The 23,763-nt window shown below is 40.8% G+C and overlaps 1 protein-coding gene across 3 annotated transcripts in view; it reads right to left on the reverse strand.

Annotated features, from left to right (window-relative positions):
* Positions 1-388: 388 nt before the first annotated feature.
* LOC149178831 (protein ARV 2-like) overlaps positions 389-23,763 on the reverse strand; it is a 434,005-nt gene continuing 410,630 nt past the window's right edge. The window contains exons 10-11 of one of the 3 annotated variants that reach the window (XM_089420450.1): positions 807-887; positions 389-647 (exon numbers count right to left, since the gene is read on the reverse strand). In XM_089420450.1, the coding sequence (XP_089276576.1) occupies positions 601-647; positions 807-887 (128 nt within the window). In that variant the 3' untranslated portion in view covers positions 389-600. Of the gene's footprint in view, positions 888-23,763 lie in introns of all 3 variants that reach the window. The other 2 variants (XM_089420452.1, XM_089420451.1) reach the window with 2 other exon arrangements.

Consider the following 23,763-nt stretch of genomic DNA (forward strand, 5'->3'; position numbering starts at 1 on the left):
GGCTCAAAGCCATTATATCAAAGTTCATCATGTCACTTGCAGAGATTGATCCTAAGCGAGGAAGATACAATCATTCCTCCCCATCATCTGATATATATAAAATTATAATGTTCATCTAATACTAACAAAATTTCCTATATAAAATGTTATGAAATAATTTCTCTGACAAATATGGAGCCCGATGCTAAATATCAATTATAAAAATTGAATTTAACGTCCTTAATATGAAGGAAGGAACACATGACAGGAATAAAGTGAATTATGGTTTGGATAGTCATAAGAAAACTACATATTCTCATTATCTATGAAAAAAAATTATATGCTAATTGATTTTAAACCAGATATTTTGTATGAAAATACCATCTAACAAAATCATGTGACTGAAATATTTTTGAAAGCAAAATTATTATAATAATATAACTTATAGGCCATAATAATGTCACTTCTTAATTTACATTCAACAATCCGTTATGATCCTTGTCTGCATTGCTCTTCTCCTATGAACGAACATCCCCTTTCTCTATACCTTACAAATGCATCCTTAGAAGTCCACTTCTACAATTCGTGTAGTAGGTCCATAAAGTTATGTGACTTGTCCCTTTAAATAATATATGATATTACATTTGTGAGAAAATCGCATCTCCTCCACTTATGTTTATCGCATAATGTGATTTCTTAAATGTTAGTTAAATATAAAACTCAAACATTCTCATTAAGATCAATGTAAAGCACACACGAGTGTTTATACTCGTTAGATTTTGTTTGCAATTAACACAATAATGCTAAGAGGGAACATTGCAATACCTACATGTAATCGATTAAGAACTTTGCAAAATGCCCGATCAAGCTTACTCCCACACTTTTGAATGTCGTAGCATTTGTAACCACTGATATAAAACAATATTCATGAACTTGAGTATGAAAGATGAGTAGCGTTTATAACAATCAAATGAGAAACAAAAGGAAAAAAACACCTAGCGACATTTTGTTACCGAATAAACAATCATATTACACTAGTGTTGATATATTAAATGTTGAGCTTTACTAGACATAAATATACAAACAAATTATACTAGTGTTGATATATTACACGTTGAACTTCAAACAAAAAAAAAAAAATTGTTACACATCAATTTGCTACATCCATGCAAATGATGCCAAATCTAGATCTTTCCTCATTTGAAGAACCGTTGGTCATCAATCCCCAAGAAAGATGGAAGAAATACCTCTCCATGAAGTACAAGAATCCTGGATTACATACCTCAAAAATCATATTTTCAAAGATCGTCACAGGTGCTAGTATTACAAACCACAACGTCGCACCTTGCATAATAAACGAGTAGCAATGTCGTTGTACTTTCCTTCATTAAAAGTGTGGTGGTCTTCTTACATGGGTACAAAATAAAAAAGTTTACGAAGCTTCCATTCTAGAAGCCTCGTGAAGGTATCTATCCAAGTGGTGAAGATATGGGCTCGAACTCCTACCATAATGGATCTCATCCCTACCATAGTGGATCCCATTCCATCTATTGTCGACCTAACTCCTACCTAAATGGATCTCAAACTTCCATCCTTGGCCTACAAATACAATGCACCCAAAGGAAAAAAAAAAAAGGTTGACTTTTTTACTCTTGAAACTATATTTCCACTGAGATGAAGTATCCATTGATGGCTTTCGAATGCAAGGTTATCACTGGGGACTATTGGGAGGAATCTATCAACATCAAGGCTTTGGTTATAACTCTCTCCCTTTCCTTATAATACAAATGCATATTTCTTTCCCATAACTATTGTTATGGTGATTGTTATGAGATTTTTTAATCACTTGTATAGATTATGTTAAATCATTTATGTATCACATGCTTTTATAATTTGTATTTTGTGTCTTTGCAGATCTTTTCTTGGAGCATTGAGAACGAGATTGAGAGCTATATCAAACAATGAGGACAAGCATTTTGAAAAAGGTATGAACCATTCATCAAATCTTACATCTATGATTTGATGGTAATCTAGGGAATGTTTCTATGTATTTGATTGTTCTGTTCCACTATTTGGTTTTCGAACCTAGGCAGATCGCTCGTTTGCGAGAGCGATTTATATGCCACAAAGCAATCATATTACACTAGTGTTAATATATTAAATGCAGAGCTTCACAAGAAATAATGAGGAGAATTGAATGGAACATATAGAAGATTACATTTTGCAATAAATAAAAAAACAAGTCAATACTAGGGAAAAACAATAGTGGGAAGAGAAATTTTCCAAGAGAAGCACAAACCCTAAAGAGAGAGTGAACCCAATAATTAGTGTGCTAGATAGAGATAAACACAAGCACAGGAAAATACAACACTTGATAGGTGTCCTTAGGCAAATCACTTTATTACTAAGGAAAAGGAATCACATGATTATACATTACAAATGAAAGCTAGGTATATATACACAAATTAACGAGTAGGTTTCTTCCCCCAAGAGGGTTTATGTTCCTACATGTACAAGCTTAGACTTGACCAAACCTAGAATTATAGTAATAACTACAATATACTTTCAATAATCATTGAAAGTGACGCTTACACCATTTTCAACATCCCCACTCCCCATTAAGCCGAGAAAAATACCATAGAGAAAAACGGAGCATAAAAATGAGCAAGTGAATAGATACCCACTCAATATAAGGTCAATTGTGGCCAAAACCAAATGAAAGTGATTGAAAATGTATAACAACCCTATTTTCAACATTCCCACTTAATCTAAACATGGGGCCACAAAGAGACAACATTATATCACAAAATTACATCCCTTATTAATGATAAACATGGGCTACATAAACAAGACAATACATATTATCTTCCCTAAATGCCATATCTTCGACATCGGTATGATTCCACACATTGGTGAAGATGGCCTCTCACAGAGGCATAGAAGAAAAGACTCTTGCATAAAAAGATCTAGGCTACTTATTAGTAGGGTGCTCATCATTGTATGTTTTTGTAGCATTGGGCATACATTTTCCCGTGGGGTCATGATAATTTGAATAGGAGATAATGATACATTCACCCATGGGGCCATGCTAATTTGGCTAGGGGTGAATGGCCCAGGGTAGTCTTTCTCCCATGGGGCCATGATGATTTGGCTAGGGGAGATCGGCCCATGATGCTCACATTGTCCTATGGGATAGAGTGATCTATTTTTTATAGATGAAGTTTGAATTGCTTATTGATTGGCGTTTTTCACCCAATAGTGGGATGAACGATTCTAGTCTAATGTTGAGTTGTGATGTAGGTATCATTAGCGAAGGGGTTTCTTGTGATGAGGTGCCCCTTAATGGGTCTCCACTCAACATTAGAGCTCTATATAAATAGATAAGACTGTGAGAGACAAATTATCAACATAACAAGCTCATTCAATCTCTTGTAGTGGAGGAACAAATTTGGCCAATGAGAAATCTGTTGTTGGAGATCATTTTTATCTTTTCTGTTGAAAATTAGTAGTTAAGGGAGCAATTCCCTCCTTGGAGAATCCCAACAAGCCCTAAGGAGACCCCTATTCCACTTGTGAAAAAATAAATTTGCACATGGAAATTTTTTATTATTAATGTTGGTTGGGGTCAACTCAAATTTGTCAAGTTGCCTAGAGGAGAAATTTGATCTCCTAACTCTCATATTAAATACCTACGTTGACATCACTTGGAGGCATCTCATCACACGTAATTTTTTTTCATTTAGTTCAATCACTTTTGAAATTGCAAGGCCAAGTTCACACATGCGAAGGAGAGGGAGGAGACTTTTGTTGACTATGTTAACTTTCTTATTTTGGCCTCCTTTGACCAACGTTGACTTGGGGTGACTTTGACTTGGTTTGATTGGAATCTGATTTGTTTTCAAAGGCTGCATTGACTGGGATATTGATTGAATTTTTCTGGGCACTTTGACCACCCTTGATCGTAGATTTGAAGCTAAGGTTACCACAGGTTGACTTTGAGTAGACCGAACTTGGAGGCAAATTTGACGACTATTTTGATTGGGTTTGATTGAGCAAGAGAGGTTGAATTGTTTACTAATTTGACCGAACTTTTCTGAGCACAATTTGTTAGAAAATTTATTAAAGTGGCAACTTATTAAACTTACTTTTTTTACCTTGATACTTGCTTATGAATCTTAGTTGTCTTCTTTATAATATTTTAGTTAGATATGTTCATCAAACAATATCAAGAAGCAATAACAACAAAATAGGACACAGATGTAGGCTCTCAACTAGGGCAAAACCCCTCCAAGGGGAAAACTCGGAAACTCTTCTCTTCTTAGAATCTGCTTCAAATGAAATACAATCCCAATCCCTAGACCAAGTCCTTCTCTCGATACCAAGTCAACCATTCCCTCAAGTCCTTCTTGAGTTTGCACCAAAGTGCAATTTCCTGCAACTTCGACCTGCCAGCTACTACTATTCGACCTGCAACTTCGGCCCAACTACTTTTTCCTTGTAGCTTCTTGGAAACCCTAATATAACCTCCTCTTGTGACCTAATTAGAGCAAGACAACTCTCTCAAGCTTAACGAGGTCCAGACAATGGTTTTCCCTCTTCCAGCTATAGATTTTGCACGTTGTCCTCCAGCAACTTGATCCTACAATTTTGACCTCTTACTACAACCCAACAACTCCAGAATTTTGCATGTGTGAGAGAGATAGAGCCCAAAGACAAGATATTTCGGCCTCCCAACTTCTTCCAGATCTTCGCTCTCCCTTTCTGCTCCTTCCCAGCTACAGATCAAACTCTTCCTTTTATAGATGAAACTTGTGAGTGTGTCACCAAATGAAGTCGAACTACTCTTTATATAGCCTTCTCAAGGGGTTGAACTCCCTCCTTTAGGCCGACTTGAGGATCCCATCGCTGACTTGTACTCTTGGAGATTCCAAGACTTTCTAGACTCAAAAATAATTCTTTTCACAATTACAAATTGCCTGGAAGGGTCTTATAAATATGATGTTGACTACTTTGATTCATGACAATATATCATATGACTTAACAAACCCTAGAACATGCTTTTACCTGAAAGGCCATCAATAATGAGCATGAAACCCAAGATTTAACAATAATAATTTTCTTTTATTTTTCTTGTTTATTATATAGGATACATATTGAAATGGGTAAAACAATTATGATGACCGAAACTAGTTACATTTATCAACACTCCCTCTTAACTAGGGAGGTATTCATAATTCTACAACCAGTACAACATCATATCTCAAATTGAAGAGTTCTCAAGAGTAACATTAATAAGCCATATTGTAAACATCATCATCATGACCAACACTGTTCCTGAGGCCTAACTGGGCAAACTTTTAATTAATCAAGAACATTATGTTGGGAGGCTTTATGTGTGATATTGCACTACCCCTCTGTTGACAGTGTTGGACCAGGCAACATGTAATGGATCTCCTCCATAAGAAGTCCCAATTAGACCTCAAACCGTTTGGTGTAGGAGTCCCAGCAGTGGGTCGTATGGTAATGCCTTAACCACAATTTTGAACAAAGGCAAGTAACATGTCTCTATTGGTAGCAACGGTGTGACAGCTGCAACAAGCCAAGGAAGGTGCATGAGAGGTTCTAACACACGGGGGTTGAGATGAGTGCACCCCTTGGAAACCTGTGATAGCACGAAGTTAAGAAGGGAACACATGAGCAAAGATGCATCACAACATGGAAGGCAAGTTAGCTAGCAATCCAAAGTGATGGTTAAACCAATAGCACGTTTCAGAAAGGTTCATACATACTTATACTGAATAATCCATACATGCATGCGTAAGCAAACAAATATATATATCATTTAGAGTAAACCAGATAACATAGAATACAATACAACATATGCATGAAACGTGTTGGCTCTGTTATATTAAGAAGTGTAAGTTCCAGTCATACAATGCATCCATGTCTAACCACTAGTTCCATAGCAGAACGTTACAACCACAACCGCTTGCTCCTCCAAAGAGATATATTAGCTCTGTGCAGTGGAGAAGCGAAGGCTCGTTACAATACTGTCCAAGCTCTATCTAAGATAGTCCTATCGGAAGCTTGGCTGACCAAAAGCCCATACAATGAGTTATGATGTTCTATTTATAGCAAAGGGTGGGGTGACCCTTGACATTCCCCTTTGTGACAGTTCATCTACCCTCATGACCCTTCATCTACTCTGTGATTGTTACATCCAACTATCGACAATTGAACTTCCACTTGACAAGACGTTACATTACAATGCACATGTGCCCATGTGAGACAAAATGGCTTGAGCACACCATGCAAGACATCACTGACACTTGGTCCGTTGTGGTGAGACCAACTATTTGACATGCTTGTGATAGTGAAGGTGGGCAACTGATGCCAAGCTTGGTTGTCCGTGATGGTGTGCATGCGCTCCATGGTGACATCTTGCTGAAGCAAACTCTTGCCTCTGTTGCATCCTGGTGCATTGGTGTGGCTCCTCCATCCAACTCATGTGCTAGCATGCGCATGGTCTTCTTGGGTGCAGCCAAACCAGCAACACACTGATGCATAGTGTCTGTGTTGATCTTCCAATGTGTGTTGATGGTCATGCGCATCAACTGTCAACTACATGTTCAGCTCCAGTTGGACCTTCTTTTTTTCTTTGCCTCGATGAGTGTGCCAAATGGGTTAGATTGCATGTGTGTGCACAATGACATGCATGCTGTTGAATTCTCTTGCATGCGATCAACAACACCACTCACCATGTCTGCTCCATGCAAGCTACTGGGATGAATCTATAACTTGTACGGGCGTAGTTTCATCCGTCTATGCATGTTGCGCCCCTTACTGTACCTGTTCATGTTGCAACTCATTCTCTCGTCTGTGCAACTCTTCTTCATCCTTTGAGTTGCTGCTTGAGCACATGCAACTCCTTCTTTGTTTATTCTTTGCCTTCGGGTGATCTTCATGTCGCGCCGTCACCTCGTAGCCTGAGTCTCCAAAGTCTCTTTCACCACAAGTAGATCTGCTTGAGCTTGCATATTTGTTTTGCCTTTATGTTGTCAACAACTTTCCTCTTGCGTTTATTGCATTCGGTATGGTGCCTTCAGCTGTTGTTCATGGTGCTTCTTGTTGTGATGTTGCTGTCGTCATATCTTGATGTCCTTGTCTACGAACAACTTGATGTCTTGGTGGGTAGGCAAGTTCATAGACACTTGATCGACTGCATCCCCAAATGTGCTCTAAACGGTGTCTTCGACTCTGCTCTCCTGGAAAAACCATTGTACCTATGCTACTAAGAGTAAGATGAACACTTGCGATACCTGGAGACATGGAAACACTCCTGGCAAGCAATTTGTCAGTCGAAAACCAAAATGAACTTGAGAACTGACTTGCAACATACCTGTGTGACTGATCATGAAGGTTGGCAATTTCCACCAAGAGGTTGGGAGACTGACAGCCAAGGTTGCACAAGGCACAGTCCGGGCTATTAGGAGGCTGACTGGTTGTCGAAATTGCACAATGCACAGTCCAGCCCGGTTGCTGACTATGGAAATTGCGTAATGCACAATCTCAGCTAGCAATGGTTACACGCTTAGTGACTGCATTGCGCAATTTTTTGGGCCAGTAGTCACTGTCCCTCAGGATTGCGCAATGCAAGATTGGAGGACAGTCACTAGGCAAAAATGAGCATTTCCTAAGAGGAATACAGAGCCTTCCCTTTCAGGATTGCGCAGTGTTGTCTTGGTGAGGTAGAGTCCGGGCCAAGGCTACCCAAACCCGCCGATGGGCAACTTAAAATGAATGTGAATGTGAATGCATGGCAATACTAAGTGTAAGCATAAGTGAATGATCGTGCATGGAAACTGTGAATGACAGATTCAAAAAATAGAACAACATGCATGTGGGTGAGGCAAGTCGTTGAATCAGCTATCGTTCGTGAAAAATAGTTTCATGCATGCGACAATAGTGAGATGTTAACGAAAACTGAAACGGCGCTAGTATAAGCTAGAATGTATCAAAACAACAGCAAGCACTCACTGAAATCAAGAAGACATCATTCATACGAAGCGAAACGCAAAAAGCGCCATAAATGCAACGCAAGACATGGAAGGCGAGCTTACCCCAAAACAGTTGAGTTGAATGTGCCGACGACTCCTAGATGCAATGTGGGATGTCAGAGCTACAAGGTTGATGTGAGGAATGAGCTCTGCAGCGTCCGGTTCATGAGTTTTGATCAAATCGAAGATGTGATACGCATGCCACAAATCTAGGAAGAGTGACACTTGGTGGGAGGTTTCTAAAAAGATCTTTGCATGCAACCTCTACCTATTAAAAGTAGATCCCTGAATCAAGGGATGCCTTTGCATGCTGCCTTGGGAGAAGCGATCCATGCATGCAAATTGGTTTTGCTCAGTCCCGGAGAGAATCCGTCAACTCAACTGCACATGCAAGAGGTTGCTTAACTGTCAGGAGACAATGCGCATTTCTGGAAGAGAGTTGGGATCGCTGCCCAGGAGATTTGTGCAATTTCTGGGTAGAGCAGCTGACCGCTGCCTAGGAGATTTGTGCAATCTCTGGGCAGAGCAACTCACTGCTGCCCATGATTGCGTAATTCCTGGGCCAAGTAGCCTGCTGGGAGGAATTGCGCAATTTTCTGGATGAAGCCTGACTGGAATATTTGCACAATTCTAAAGCCCAGAAAGCTGCCAGACAGAATTGCATAATTTCTAGAGGGAAGGTTGGTTGCCCTCCAGAATTGCACAATTTCTTGAGAGAGTTGCTCAGCGTGCAGCTAGACCAAGTACAAAAGAACAACATGTGAGGGGAATGCAACAAGCTCTGATGGACAAGCTATCATTCTCTAAGAAAGACACTGAAGCTTGTGTACTTGATGAAGCAAGACATGCTGCTATGAAAGGTTGGTAGGGAGGCTCCAAAACGAACCTAAGGCAAAATTTTGGAGGGTGGTCGTAGCCGCTACAACACTTAGTGACACACTAGTAGAACTCTAGCTCTCTAAATGGACCTTGTTTGTGAAAAGAAATTCTAACACCTCCAGAAGTATTGTTCAGTTCTCAATTCGTCTTGGTTTCCACACTAGCTTGATTGTAAGATGTAGCATCTGCCAAGCTCTTGGTGGATTGACACACATTCCAAGCCAAGGCAACACATTTGTTTCAATTGGGGTTGAGGGGTATATTGATGCACAAGCAGTATAGTCGTCAGAGTCTTATTTTCATCTCTAGTGTTGCTCCGCTGCCAGCAGGCCTAGACAGTACCCCGGAAGAGTAACATAGGAACACAAGCATGGCTCTGCTGCCAGCGAGCCCGGTCAGTACCCCGACGGAATTACTTGCATCACCTTTCTGTGCAGGAAGCCTCTCTCTTCTTTCGCCTTATTTATTTTTCACTCTTTGAATTTTTTCATAACTGTGCATACACTTACTCATTTCAGAGGTGGAAGAGGGATCCCGACTAATTGAGAGCAAAAGAGGTTGTTCCTCCAGAGAAGTAGTTTATTATACCTCTGATGTGCCTGTTAAGGTTTCCCCCCTCACCTTACTCTACTTGACTGAGCTGACAAGGGTTAACCCAAAAACAACCGACAAGAACAGGTGACAATAGTTAGCGTGCAAGCATTGTGTTTTCACCAAGGCTCACTTCGAACAACACATATTTTCCATCGATGTATCATGGACTAAAAGCAACAAGTTCTTCATATAGAGGTAGGATGGCAGATAACCAAGTAGTGATAGTTGCAGAAGGCCTCTTGTACTTTACCCAACTTGTTTCAAGAGTCATGCATGGTTTCATGCGAAACTAACCTACGAATGAAAACAAGCAAACAAACAACAACACAAAGCAGAAGCAGAAGCAGAAGGAAATGCAAAGGCAAAGTGAGTAAGCAAACAAGCAAGCAGACAAACAAACATGCAAAGCAAGAAAGCAAACAAGCATGCAAGCAAGCAAATTGAAAGCAAATGCTACTCCTACTCCTAAGATAACAGTGCATGGGCCTAATCACATGAAGTGATACTTCCAATGCACCCATCGGCACATTGGCTGACCCATGTTGGTGAAGACATGGTTTGCGAGCAACATGGTCATGCGGACCAGCAGCTGTGAAAGATACAACAATGAAGACAGACACACTTCGAGCTTACAAGCATCCACAGAACAAAAATGAGTGAAAGTGCATGACATGCAGTCTGTGGACATACCATGATGTTGTGTGACACTACGTGCAGATGTTAAGCATAGCACACTCTTGACTGTGATATGCAAGCATACATGAGGAAGGTAGACCACCTACATTGTGCAAGTGTGCTTGCTGAGTAAGATTCCTCCAATGCATGAGCAATGGGATCATGTAGTTCGAGTGGAGGAAGTGAAATCTGAGTGTTAGATTGATCTTCAATGCATACAGATGAGTGATGAGGAGCCTTGCATGTTTGAACAATTTCCTGATCAGAAGTGAAACCAACCTCAGGACAGCGAGGGCCTGACATAACCATCAGCTCGAGCTGAAGTGCCTCGACAATCTGGGGGGTTTCATCTTCATTGACAGATGGATCATCATAGACCAGTGTCTTAGACGGATTAACAAAGAGTGAATCAACATCGTGATCGGATGATGGGGTGAAGAGATCATGACAACTAAGATCAGAAAATGCAGGATGTTGGTTGGCATCCTCATGATTCGATGAATCGCACAGAGGGGTAGATGAGAAGCAAGAATGTTCATCCTCTGCGTTTTTGGAAAAGATAGATGAAAAATCAAGTGGATGTTCAAAGAATGATCGGTCCTCTTTGTTGTTAGATGATGGACTAACATCCGGTGTGTCCTGCGAATGATCAACAATGGGTGCTTCCATGGACAGAGATACACATGAAAAATCAGGGATGGCAAGATCACTAAGGAGGTCAGGAAAAAACAGAGGAGGTACGGACAGACAGGGATGGTCCTCTGTGGTCGATAGATGTTCAAGCTCCTAGTCATGCTCTTCATGAATGTCAGTGCATGTTGGTTGTGCAACACCAACTCTGTCGATAGATCGATCCTCATTCAAAACAGGTGTAGAGTCTAGAATGGAAGAACACAAGACAGTGTCATCTGGAGGATTATCCCAGTTTGAAGATGGAGGTTGAGGTACAAAATACATGTGACGAGGTATGGGACTCACAACCAAATCTGCGCAAAAATCGGAAGGAGCAATGTCGGGAGGATGTGATGGTTGAACAGATGTGTGTGCATGCTCTCCCACATCACTCTACGATGGTGGAGCTATTTGATGAGGGGATGGCAGACAGTCACTTGTGACAATGACCGTGTTTGTCTGTGATTGCGCAGCTCCATCACCAAAGTATGTTGAGTGGGGTTTAAGCTTGAACTTCTTCTTGGGATTGACAGATTGGACAATGCAGTATTTGAATCTGTCCAAGAAACACTGAAATTTCATCTGACTTTTCGAGGCTTCATACATGAATAGACATAAGCGTTTAGAAAACTCCATAGGTTATTCATGCGGGGCCTTCCTTTGTTTTAACATTTTTTTATCAAACACTTCAGAATCAAAATGGTGGAAAAAAGGTCTAATTAGATCGTTGAACTGCTTGAATGAGTGCACGGAGTTATCAGATAGTGTGCCACACCATTGTGATGGGTGGTCGTAAAATGTGTGTGCGAGCAGCGAACAAACCTCTATTTCATTAAAATCTTCCATGCCCTACATGAGCGCATGGAAATCATCTAAGTGCTCAGACCAAGCCACTTCGCCTTCACCATCATATGTGAGTTGTGAGAAGTGATCCCAAAACTCTCTCTCGACATGAAAGATATGTCTGTTGGACAGACATTTCGGAGGGCGAACTATAACAAACTCCATGATAGATGTGTGAAGATTCAAAACAGATGATGAGGGCTCAGCTTGTCATCTGGCCCTCCTTCTAGCGCCAAAATGTTGACGGTGTTGGACCCGCCAACATGTAAGGGGATCTGCTCGGCAAGAAGTCCCAATTAGACCTCAAACCGTTTGGTGTAGGAGTCCCAGTGGTGGGTCGTACGGTAATGCCTTGACCATGATTTCGCACAGAGGCAAGTAAGATGTCTTTGTTGGTAGCAAGGGTGTGACAACTGCAGCAAGCTACGGAAGGTGCATGAGAGGTTCTAACACACAGGGGTTGAGATGAGTGTGCCTCTTGAAAACCTGTGATATAACAGAGTTAAAAAGGGAACACACGAGCAAAGATGCATCACAACATGGAAGGTAAGTTGGCTAGCAAACCAAAATGATGGTTAAACCAACAACACATTTCAGAAAGGTTCATACATACTTATACAGAATAGTCCATACATGCATGCGTAAGCAAACAAATACATATATCATTTAGAGTAAACCAGATAGCATAGAATACAATACAACATATGCATGAAACGTGTTGGCTCTGTTATATTAAGAAGTGTAAGTTCCAGTCATACAATACATCCATGTCTAACCACTAGTTCCGACAGTGGAACATTACAGCCACAACCGCCTGCTCCTCTAAAGAGATATACTAGCTCTGCGCAGTGGAGAAGCCATGGCTCATTACAACATTGTCCAAGCTCTCTCTAAGATACTCCTATCGGAAGCTTGGCTGACCAAAAGCCCATACAATGAGTTATGAGGTTCTATTTATAGCAAAGGGTGGAGTGACCCTTGACATTCCCCTTTGTGACAATTCATCTACCCTCATGACTCTTCATCTACTCTATGACTGTTACATCCAACTATCGACACTTGAACTTCCACTTGACAAGACGTTACATTACAATGCACATGTGCCCATGTGAGACAAAATGGCTTCAGCAAGCCATGCAAGACATCACTGACACTTGGTCCGTTGTGATGAGACCAACTCTTTGACATGCTTGTGATGGTGAAGGTGGTGAGCTGATGCCAAGCTTGGTCATCCGTGATGGTGTGCATGCACTCCATGGTGACATCTTGCTGAAGCGAACTCTTGCCTCTGTTGCATCCCGGTGCATTACTGTGGCTCCTCCATCCAACTTGTCTGCTAGCATGTGCATGGTCTTCTTGGGTGTGGCCGAACCGGCAACACACTGATGCATAGTGTCTGCGCTGATCTTCCAGTGTGTGTTGGTGGTCATGCACATCAATTGTCAACTACATGTTCAACTCCAGTTGGAGTTGTTTTTTATCTTTGCCTCAGTGAATGTGCCAAATGGGTTAGATCGCATGCGTGTGCACAATGACATGCATGCTGCCGAATTCTCTTGCATGCGATCAACAACACCACTCGCCCTGTCTGCTCTGTGCCAGCTGCTGGGATGAATCTATAACTTGTACGAGCACAGTTTCATCCGTCTATGCATGTTGCGCCCCCTGTTGTACATGTTCCTGCTACAACTCATTCTCTTGTCTGTGCAGCTCTTGTTCTTCCTTGAGTTGCTACTCAAGCACCTGCAAGTCCTTCTTTGTTCCGTTGTCTGCCTTCGCGTGATCTTCATGTTGCGCAGTCACCTCGTACACTGAGTCTCCAAAGTTCCTTTCACCACAAGTAGATCTACTTGAGCTTGCAACTTTGTTCCACCTCTGTGTTGTCAACAACCTTCCTCTTGCATTCGTTGCATCCAGTATCCCGCCTTCAACTGATGTTCATGGCGCTGCTTGGTTTGATGCTATTGGTGTCATATCTTGATGTCCTTGTCTACGAATAACTTGATGTTTTGGTGGGTAGGCAAGTTCATAGACACTTGATCGTCTGAATCCCCAAATGTGCTTTGAATGGTGTCTTTGACTCTGCTCTCCTGGAAACCATTGTACCTATGTTGCTGAGAGGTCGATGAACACCTATGATACCTAGAGACATGGCAACACTCATGACAAGCGATCTATCAGTAAAAAACCAAAATGAACTTGAGAACTGACTTGCAACATACCTGTGTGACTGATCATGAAGGTTGCACAATTTCCGTCGGGAGGTCGGGAGACTAACTGCCAAGACTGTGCAAGGCACAATCCGAGCTGTCAGGAGGCTGACTCCCTGCTGGAACTGCGCAATGCACAGCCTAGCCCAGATGTTGACTACTGGAATTGCGCAATGCGCAATCTCGGCTAGCAATGGTTGCAGGCTTAGTGACTACATTGCCCAATTTTCTGGGCCAACACTCACTTTCCCTCAGGATTGCGCAATGCAACACTGGAGGATAGTCACTGGGAAGAAATGTGCATTTCCTAAGAGGAAGACAGAGTCTTCCCTTTCAGGATTACGCAATGGTGTCTTGGTGAGGCAGAGTCCAGGCAAGCGCTGCCTAGACCCGCCGACGGGCAACTGAAAGCAAATATGAATGTGAATGAATGGCGATACTGAGTGTAAGCATAAGTGAATGATCATGCATGCAAACTGTGAATGACATATTCAGAAAATGGAACAGCATGCATGTGGGTGAGGTGAGTCGCCGAATCGGCGACCTTTCGTGAAAAGCAATTTCATGCATGCGACAACTGTGAGATGTTAACGAAAACTGAAACGGTGCTAGTACAAGCTAGAATGTATCAAAACGACAACAAGCGCTCACTGAAATCAAGCAGGCAGCATTCATACAAAGCGAACCACAAAAAGCGCCAAAAATTCAACACAAGACATGGAAGGCGGGCTTACCCCAAAACAACTAAGTTGAATGTGCTGACAACTCCTAGATGCGATGTGGGATGTCAGAGCTGCAACAATGATGTGAGGAATGAGCTCTGCAATGTCTGGTTCATGAGTTTTGATAAAATTGAAGATGTGACGCGCATGCCACAAATCCAAGAAGAGCGACACTTGGTTGGAGGTTTCCTAAAAGATCTTTGCATGTAACCTCCAACTACTAAAAGTAGATCCCTAAATCAAGAGATGCCTTTGCATGTTGCCTTGGGAGAAGCAACACATGCATGCAAATCGGTTTTGCTCGGTCCTAGAGGGAACCAGTGAACTCCACTGCACATGTGAGAGGCTGCTCAACTGCTGTAAGAAAATGCACTTTTCTGGAAGAGAGTTGGGCTCGTTGCCCAGGAGATTTGCACAATTTCTGGGCAGAGCAGCTGACTGCTGCCCAAGATTGCGCAATTCCTGGGCTGAGCAGCCTTGCTGAGAGGAATTGCGCAATTTTCTAGATGAAGCCTGACTGGCAAATTTGTGCAATTCTGGAGCCCAGTAGGCTGCCAGACAGAATTGCGCAATTTCTAGAGGGAAGTCTGGTTTCCCTCTTGAATTGCGCAATTTCTTAAGGGAGCTTCTTAGCCTGCAGCTGGACCAAGTCCAGAAAAACAGCCTGTGAGGGGAATGCAACAAGCTCTAATGGACAGACTGTCATTCTACAAGAAAAACACTGAAGCTTGTGTACTTGACGAAACAAGACATGCTGCTATGAAAGGTTGGTAGGGAGGCTCCAAAACGAAGCAAAGGCAAAATTTTGGAGGGTGGTTGTAGTCACTACAACACCCTCTAAGGTACATACCCCATCTAGATGTCTGCAAGGTGTGTCCTTTTAGGACTATTCTTATCTTGGATCTCCATAACTGAGTCCTCAAAGAATAACAGTCCTCTTCAATCACTCTTCTCTTAGATTCTTATCCCATCCTCAAAGAGTGTCGGCCCTTTCTTTTCCTGAATGTTATATCCTCAAGGAAACCACAAATGCTTATCCAATCGTCTATCATTCTCTCTTCATCACCTGAAGAGGAGAACGCATAAGTGATGTTCATCATCACTCCCTCTCAACCAGAGAGTACATCCCTATTCTCCCTTAATCTTGAGAACAAAACCTTGCTCCTTATTCATGGAGATTCCTTTTTCTCCCTCTCAAACCAGAGAAGATTCCTTCCTTCCAATAATGGAAGCCAACATCACAAGCCTTCTAGCTGGTCTTCATCAAAGTATCAACTACTAGTGCTCCATAGCTACATGGTTCCCTCTTTTCTTTGCATCTCTTGCCTTGATCTTGCTTCTTTTCAAGGTATCATGGAACCATCTCCACTCTTCATTCATTTGACAAGATCCAAGTCACCTCTCTTGCTCATCACATGCTTCTTCAATCATGAAGGCTTTGTATTGGGCCTTCCCGATCTTCAATCTGATCATGAAAACTGATCTTACGTGACCTTCAGGTTATCTTCTCGTACAACTACCCTTTCAATCCCAAGATGGACTCATCTTGACTTTACAGTTGTCAGGGACCAGACATTCTCAACATTCTTCATCCATACAGTTGAACTTGCCCCAACAGTCATTATGCATACCTGCACCATTCTTTTCTCGATAGCCAAAATAGTATGTTAGCCAGATAACCAAATCATAAATGAAATAGAATTACCATACCATGGTGACCTTCTCATATTAACAACATCCTCATTGACCATCTCCACTTGATACTTCCTTTATGAATCAAAGTGCCCAAGGATCGAACTTGATTACCAAGTTACAACTTTTCTTCCGGAGATTATACTAGATGTTAATCAATATCAGATACATATTCTAGAAAAAGTCCCAATCTTCTATACATTCTTAAGTAAGTCGCATTCTATTCTATTCCAACATCATAAATACTTAAGCATATCTTTATAACCAACTTTCTTTCACCAGATTCTTATACACATGAATCTGTATCCAAAGTTTAAAATTCCTATGCTTTCATCCAATCATCTAGATATTCATTTATTTCACAAAAGATTGCATCTTGACCCATTACAACTCTTCATCCCCTTTTTACCATTATGTTTCCACATTGCATAGAATGCATACTATTCTTGTTATAATGCTTTTCACAAGGACTTCCTAATACAATAGTCCTTCCTGGATCACAATGATCCAATTGAGCAAGATGACAACCTCTAACATAATGTTAGACAATATCTGGATGAACAATATGCAAAATGGTCTAACATTCTATCCTAGATGATCTCTACTAAGCAACATAATCATACAATTTTCAAACATGCTATGGCATATATGCTTCTACCATATGATGCTTATACAAAATATATCAAAAGGAACATTAATATTCTTAGAGAACCTTTGAAGTTAGTGAACCTTCTTCAGTGGTAAAGGTCCTTCACTTCTTCCTTCTTTGCCTTCTTCTCAAGTTCTTCCACTGCTTCAACTACATGAGCTTCACTTCAGTCCTTTCTCTTATTGTTCTATTTATTTGGACAGTCCCTCTTAAAGTTAAAAAAATTGTTGCATCCAAAACATTACACCTTAGGCATGTCTTTCTTCTTGGACTTGCCAAAATTCCCTTTCTTCATCTTCTTGACTCAGACTGGGAATGCTTGAGATTGCTCATCGGATCCAATGTCATCCTTGACCTTGATTCTTGATTCTTCTAGAATGCATTGTGCCCACAACTCATCAAAGGGAGTTGAATCCCTCTTGGAGTAGATACTTCTTGCAAAGTCCCTCCATTCTAGTGGCAATGCATTTAAAACACATATGGTCACCTCATAATCAATGATTGGTTCCTCGAGTCCTTGCAAATGGTCTCTTAACTGAGAGACTCTCATGAGGAAGGATTCCATATCCTCATCCTTCGATTTCTTGATTCCATATAACTTGTTCCGTAAAGACATCTTTTGTGTTGTTGTACTTATAGAGTACAAGTTCACTAGCTTGTCATACATTGCCTTAGAAGTCTTCAAGCTTGCCATACATTGCCTTAGAAGTCTTCAAGCTTGCCACAAAAGGAATAAGAGAATCCTTGATTGATTCCACTATGATCCTTTGATCTCTTACTTCCCCTTTCTTGTACATTGATACTTCTTATGTCTTGTCTTCCTCGAGTTTAGTGATTTCTTCGGTAACATATTCCATTACATCTTTTCTCTATGAGTATCAAGTCCATCCTCTTCTTCCATGTTAGATGATTTATTGCCCCAATGAGCTTGTTGCTCTCCTTGCAAGATGAACTTACATGACTTGAAGATTCAACCATTATGAGATAGTACAATACTTACTTGAATAGTATCTCCAACCTTCTTGATGTATTCAAGAACTTTAGAGAGTTCTTAATGATGCCCTTGAAAGATGTTCCCTAGGATTCTTCCACAAACAACTTCGAAGATTGATGCCTTCCAAGTAGACTTCTTTATGTGAGATCAACATCCTTGTTGAAAGATTGATGTAATCCTTGATCTTCTTCAATGTAGAAACCCTAGATCAGACAGGTCTTCTACCAATGAGCCTTTAACCAGATCCCTTCAAGAGACAATCTTCTTCTTTTAGGCCTTGAGAGCTTCCTATCCCTTGATCAACAATTCTTTTTTGTGTCCTTCCATTACCTTCCTTGTTGACCTTAGCTCTGAAACCATGTTAGAAAATGTAAAGTGGCAACTTATTAAACTCATTTTCTTGACCTTGATACTTGCTTGTGAATCTTAGTTGTCTTCTTTATGTTCTTTAGTTAGATTTGTTCATCAAACAATATTAAGAAGCAATAACAACAAAATAGGACATAGATGTAGGCTCTCAGCCAGGGTAGAACCCCTCCAAGGGGAAATCCCAAAAACTCTTCTGTTCTTAGAATCTGATTCAAACGAGATACACAGACCCAATCCCTACACTAATTCCTTCTCCTAGTACCAAGTCAACCTTTTCCTCAAGTCCTTCTTGAATCTGCACCAAATTGTTATTTCCTTCAACTTCGAGTTGCCAGCTACTACTACTCGACCTGCAACTTCAGCCCAACTACTTCATCCTTTCAGCCTCTTGGAAACCCTAATACAACCTCCTCTTGTGACTTACTTAGAGCAAGACAACTCTCCCAAGGTCAACGAGGTCCATACAAGGGCTTTCCCTCTTCCAGCTACAAATTCTACACTTCGTCCTTCAGCGACTGGATCTTGCAATTTCAGCCTCTTACTGCAACCCAAAAGCTCTAGAATTTCACACATGTGAGAGAGATAGAGCCCAAAGACAAGATATTTCGGCCTCCCAACTTCTTCCAGATTTTCGCTCTCCTTTTATGCTCCTTCCCAACTACAAATCAAACTCTTTCTTTTATAGATCGAACTTGTGAGTGTGTGTCACCAAATGAAGTTGAAAAACTCTTTATATAGCCTTCTCAAGGGGTCGAATTCCCTCCTTTAGGCCAACTTGAGGATCCTAGGGCCGACTTGTAGTCTTGGAGATTCTAAGACTTTCTAGACTCAATTTTTTTTTTTTTTTTTCAATTACAAATTGCCGAGAAGGGTCTTATAAACATGATGTTGACTCCTTTGACTCGTGACAATAAATCCTAAGACCTAACAAACCCTAGAAGCATGAAGAACATGCTTTTATCTCAAAGACAATCAATAATGAGCATGAAACCCATGCTTTGAGAATATTTTTTTTTTTTTTTTGTCTAGTTTGTTACATAAGATACATATTGAAATGATTGCATCAATTATGAAGACCGAAACTAGTTACATTTCTCAACACATTTGACCATTGAATTTTGACAGAGCCGAAAATTGCAGGATTGGTACATTAACTAGATTTTACTTTTATGCTCATCCTTGATTGGTTATTTGATTGTTGACTTGGATAGTCAACGCTTTGACCTTTGACTTGTTGGATGTACTTGGACTATGTATCTTCGCTGAACATTTGATGAACATCTAATAGAAGAAGAATTTGGTTGAGTTTTCCCTCTTGTGGGGTTTTTCCCTAGTGTTTGACGTAAGTCTTTCTGTCTTATTAATCTTGGTTGTCTTCTATTGTGCATATTTTTTACTGTTCCATTTGCAGTTACTTATTGTTATTGGGTGACTGAAAATAAATTGGAAAAAGTGATTTCTATTGAAAGAATAACTTGTTAAAGTGATTGCTATAACATAGAATATTGAAAAATTAACATGGTATCATTGTTGAGGTGAAGGCAAACTCAAAGAGACAAGAGCAATCACCCCTTTGAAGAGATCTTATTCGTTGTTGAAGTTCATTTGACTTGGTCAAGATGTCTACCTCATACTTCAAGCTAAAGGAGAAGTTGAATGACTCATCCAACTTTGCTCCATGGAGGGCTAGGATAGATCTGACTTTGGAAGAGAATGATGTTATGGAATATGTTGAAGGCAAGGTACCCAAGCCTCCAAAGAGTGCAACTATTGCTGCCAAGTCGAAGAACAAGAAAGGTGAGATGAAAGCTAACAAAATCATTATTGATTCTTTGAGAGATTATTTGATCACTTATGTTTCAAAATTGAAGAAGTCCAAGGAAATGTATGATAAGTTGATTGGGATGTATGAAGTCAATAACTTGAGCCACATTCTTGGTTTGAAGAATCAACTCAAGGACATCAATATGAAGAAGGGTGAGACCATTCAAGCATCCTTCATGAGGATATCTCAACTCAAGGATCAACTTTTGACTATTGATGAAATTATATCTGATAGAGCGCTAAATTTAATCGCCCTCGGAGGTTTTCCTGTGATTGGGAGACATTTATCACAACCATTAGCAACAATGACAAGTTTCCCACATTTGATGAGCTATTAGGCAAGTGCACTCAAGAGGGGTCCATGATGATTTCTAGAAGAAGAATTCAAAAGCACGAAGGAGGAGAGCTTACTAATTTTTCTACCTAAGCCAAGAAGAAGAAAGAGAAAAGAAGGCCCTCAAATTGGAAGTCAAGAAAACAAGGTCAAGGATTCAAGAACAACAATAGAGGATTTAAGAAGGACATGTCCAACATCCAATGCTACAATTGTCACAAGCATGGTCACTATGCTCTAGAGTGTCCGGAAGAAAGAAGTGCTCCAAGGAACAATAAAAAAAAGAAGAGAGGAGGACCCCCAACTCGAGAAGAGACTCGTCATCCTCCCAAGAGATCAAGGGATTCAAGGTATGATAATAATGTCGCTGAATCTCAATTTGAATACTTTCTTGTTTCTTCTCTTTCTAGTTCCTTTCCTTCAAATTCTTTTGATAGTTGGTTAGTAGATAGTAAGGCTTCTAGACAGTTCACTGGTTATCGTGAAGTCCTCTCAAACCTAGTAGATCATTCTTGGAGATAATGCTAGATATCCAGTTAAGGGGACTGGGTCTGTTTCATTTCATTTGGATTCTGGTCAAACTATACATCTACAACATGTTCTATATGTGCCAAGATTGAAAAAGAATCTTCTATCTATGTCTGCCTTGGAGAACAAAGGAATGAAAGTTGCTTTCATAGCTAGAAAGGTTTGTGCTTGGCCATGACGGTCTAGCTTGACGGAAGCCTTCACGATGGGGTCTAGAATTGAAGGTCATTACAAAGTCAATGGAAGACCAATTCGAGCATTGGTCCATGATAGTAATCATCAATCTGAGTTGTGGCGTCCAAGATTCGCCACCTTCGCTATAGAGCTTTGCCTAGTGTGGGAAATGTTAGCACTCCAGGAAACTCTCCTAGGTTGCAGATCGGAGATGCCTGGTAACATATAATCTTCAATATTGTTCTTTGAACTATTTGAATGGAAGATGGTTTGGATCAAGTCAGATGACCATTTCAGCGCTATTCCCACTCAAGGCATGCATGAACACCCTCAATAACATAAGGCTTTAAACCACTAATGCTCAATAATTTGTAGATTTAAAGGATGGATGGAGAATACTGACTATATTAGCGGATTACATACATAAACATAAATGAATGACTAGCTACAGGCAGTAAAAGAGGATACTAATTGTACTGGTAGATGCATATATGACCACATATGAATAGTTAGCTACAGGCAGCAAAGAAGCTTGCAAGTCTAAGTTATCAAAGCATAGATAAGATAACAGTTATCTGGCCTTAGAAACAAAGGAAACATGAACAAACTTTTTAAGTGCAAGCATAGAACAATAAAGAGAATGGATGTTGAACAAATGATGGCAAAAGAAGCTTGTATTGCTAGAGTAAAGATGAAGAACTTGAAGGAACAAAGTAGCAACAGTCTCCAGAAGTTGAACCTCTATTACATCTCACTAACAGCGATTTATAGCCTGATTATAATGCTCCTAAGCTCTTTAGAAGGCTCGGAGTCTTACTTTGCCTAATATGCATTGTTTAACTGATTTGATACCCTCTAGGCAAGCATGGCTTGGCGGTTTTCCTCTTCTGACAGAGGAATAACTACATTCAGATATTTTGGGCAATTGTTGCGCTGTCTGGGAGCTCTCTCATGCTAGAGATGCTCCACGATCCTTCTGTTTGTTCTGGCTGTGTCGTGCTGTCTATGCTCCCTGATCAATTCTGTTTCGGGCTAGTTGTGCATGCTCCATGACTGTTTTTTGTTTAGGGCGAGCCATGTTGCGATGGGAGGGCTATCAGGCCTCTGTTTTCCCTTTAGATATTTTAGAATGACTGTTTTCTGTTAAACTCAGAAAAACACTGCAATCTTGTGAAAATCCCGCCCACCTCTTTCCTTTTCAGACCTAAAAATGATTAGATATGGCTCAATTTCCTCTCAGGTCCGCCATTGCAGTGATAGCACATCTCCATCGTTGATCTGGGAGTCATAGATCCAACGGTGGTGATTCATTTCAGGCGCCTCTTTTATACTGGAGTTAACTGCTCGATGAGGGTGGTTTTCTCTCTCCTTGTCTTGGACACGTGGCAGCAACTGTATGGCATCAGGTGGAGTTCGGCCTAAACCACTTACTGCCCACGGCCTGCCCGAAATCCTGCCTGTTTTGACTTTTCCTTTGTATTTTAAAATATGCCTAAAACACTAAAAACACAGGAAAATTGCCATTGGCGGACCTCAAATATTATATATATCACTTCCCAGACCCTTTCAGGTCCGGGCTTCATCGCTATCGCAAGGCCTCTAGGTTTCCTTTGTATTTCGTCGAAATAACGAAAATACATAAAAACATTAAAATGTGGCTTTCCCCGGACCTAAAACATTATATAATATCATTCCCGAACCCTTTCGGGTCCGGGCTTTATCGCTATCGGCGATGCCAAGGCTCCCTTTGTATTTTCGTTTATATAACGAAAATATACCAAATATATTGAAAATGGCCTGGGCGCGGATCTCAAAATGTATGAAATCCCCACTATAATGCCATCGGGTCCGGTTATCGCATCGCACTTACACCTGTGCATAGGCCCCGCCTTATGGTATAGCGTCGATGCGATACAGCGATGCGACCCCATCGCAATCGCTGATCGCTCAATGTCCGGGCCTTATATATATATATATATATCACCGCATATGTTCCCCGCCAATGCGAGCCACAGATCCGATCATCGACAATCACTGATTGGTGGTGTCATGTGCCCGCCTTTAGTCTGTCCCCTCCGCCCAACTGATATGCGATTTGCCGCTTAGATCTAGGCCATTGATCGGCCAGATCTAACGACAGCTGTGCAATGCCCAGTTTAAGCCTGCAGTAATGCTTTTTTATGGTTTTAGAGTGTTTTGAGCCTCCCGATAGTGCATTTCTGCCCTTCCAAGGGCTTTCCTCTTGTGCCAATTTTGATCACTAGATGATCTTTGAGCCAAAATTGAAAATGTCAAGTCCATTAATGGATCCATTTGTGGGCCTTTTGCCAGCAAGGCTAACATTGGCTCCTTCTGGGATGAAATCCTCACTGTGAGATTTTAAGGATCTCAGATCAATGCCTTTCCTATAAAACAAAAATTAAATCTTCCTTCTAGTGTTCCATTGGGCATGGAGTCTATTTTGTAATGAAATAAAAACTGGAAAAACATATTTACAATGACAAGGCTTTAAAGCCTTAAACGAAATAAAGTTTCAAGAACCACCCATTTACTAGGCTACCAAAAGTA

This window comes from Pinus tabuliformis, chromosome 4_1 (genome assembly GCF_031772625.1).
Source record: "Pinus tabuliformis cultivar Carrire ecotype Pingquan chromosome 4_1, CPIR1, whole genome shotgun sequence".
Classification (NCBI taxonomy): domain Eukaryota; kingdom Viridiplantae; phylum Streptophyta; class Pinopsida; order Pinales; family Pinaceae; genus Pinus; species Pinus tabuliformis.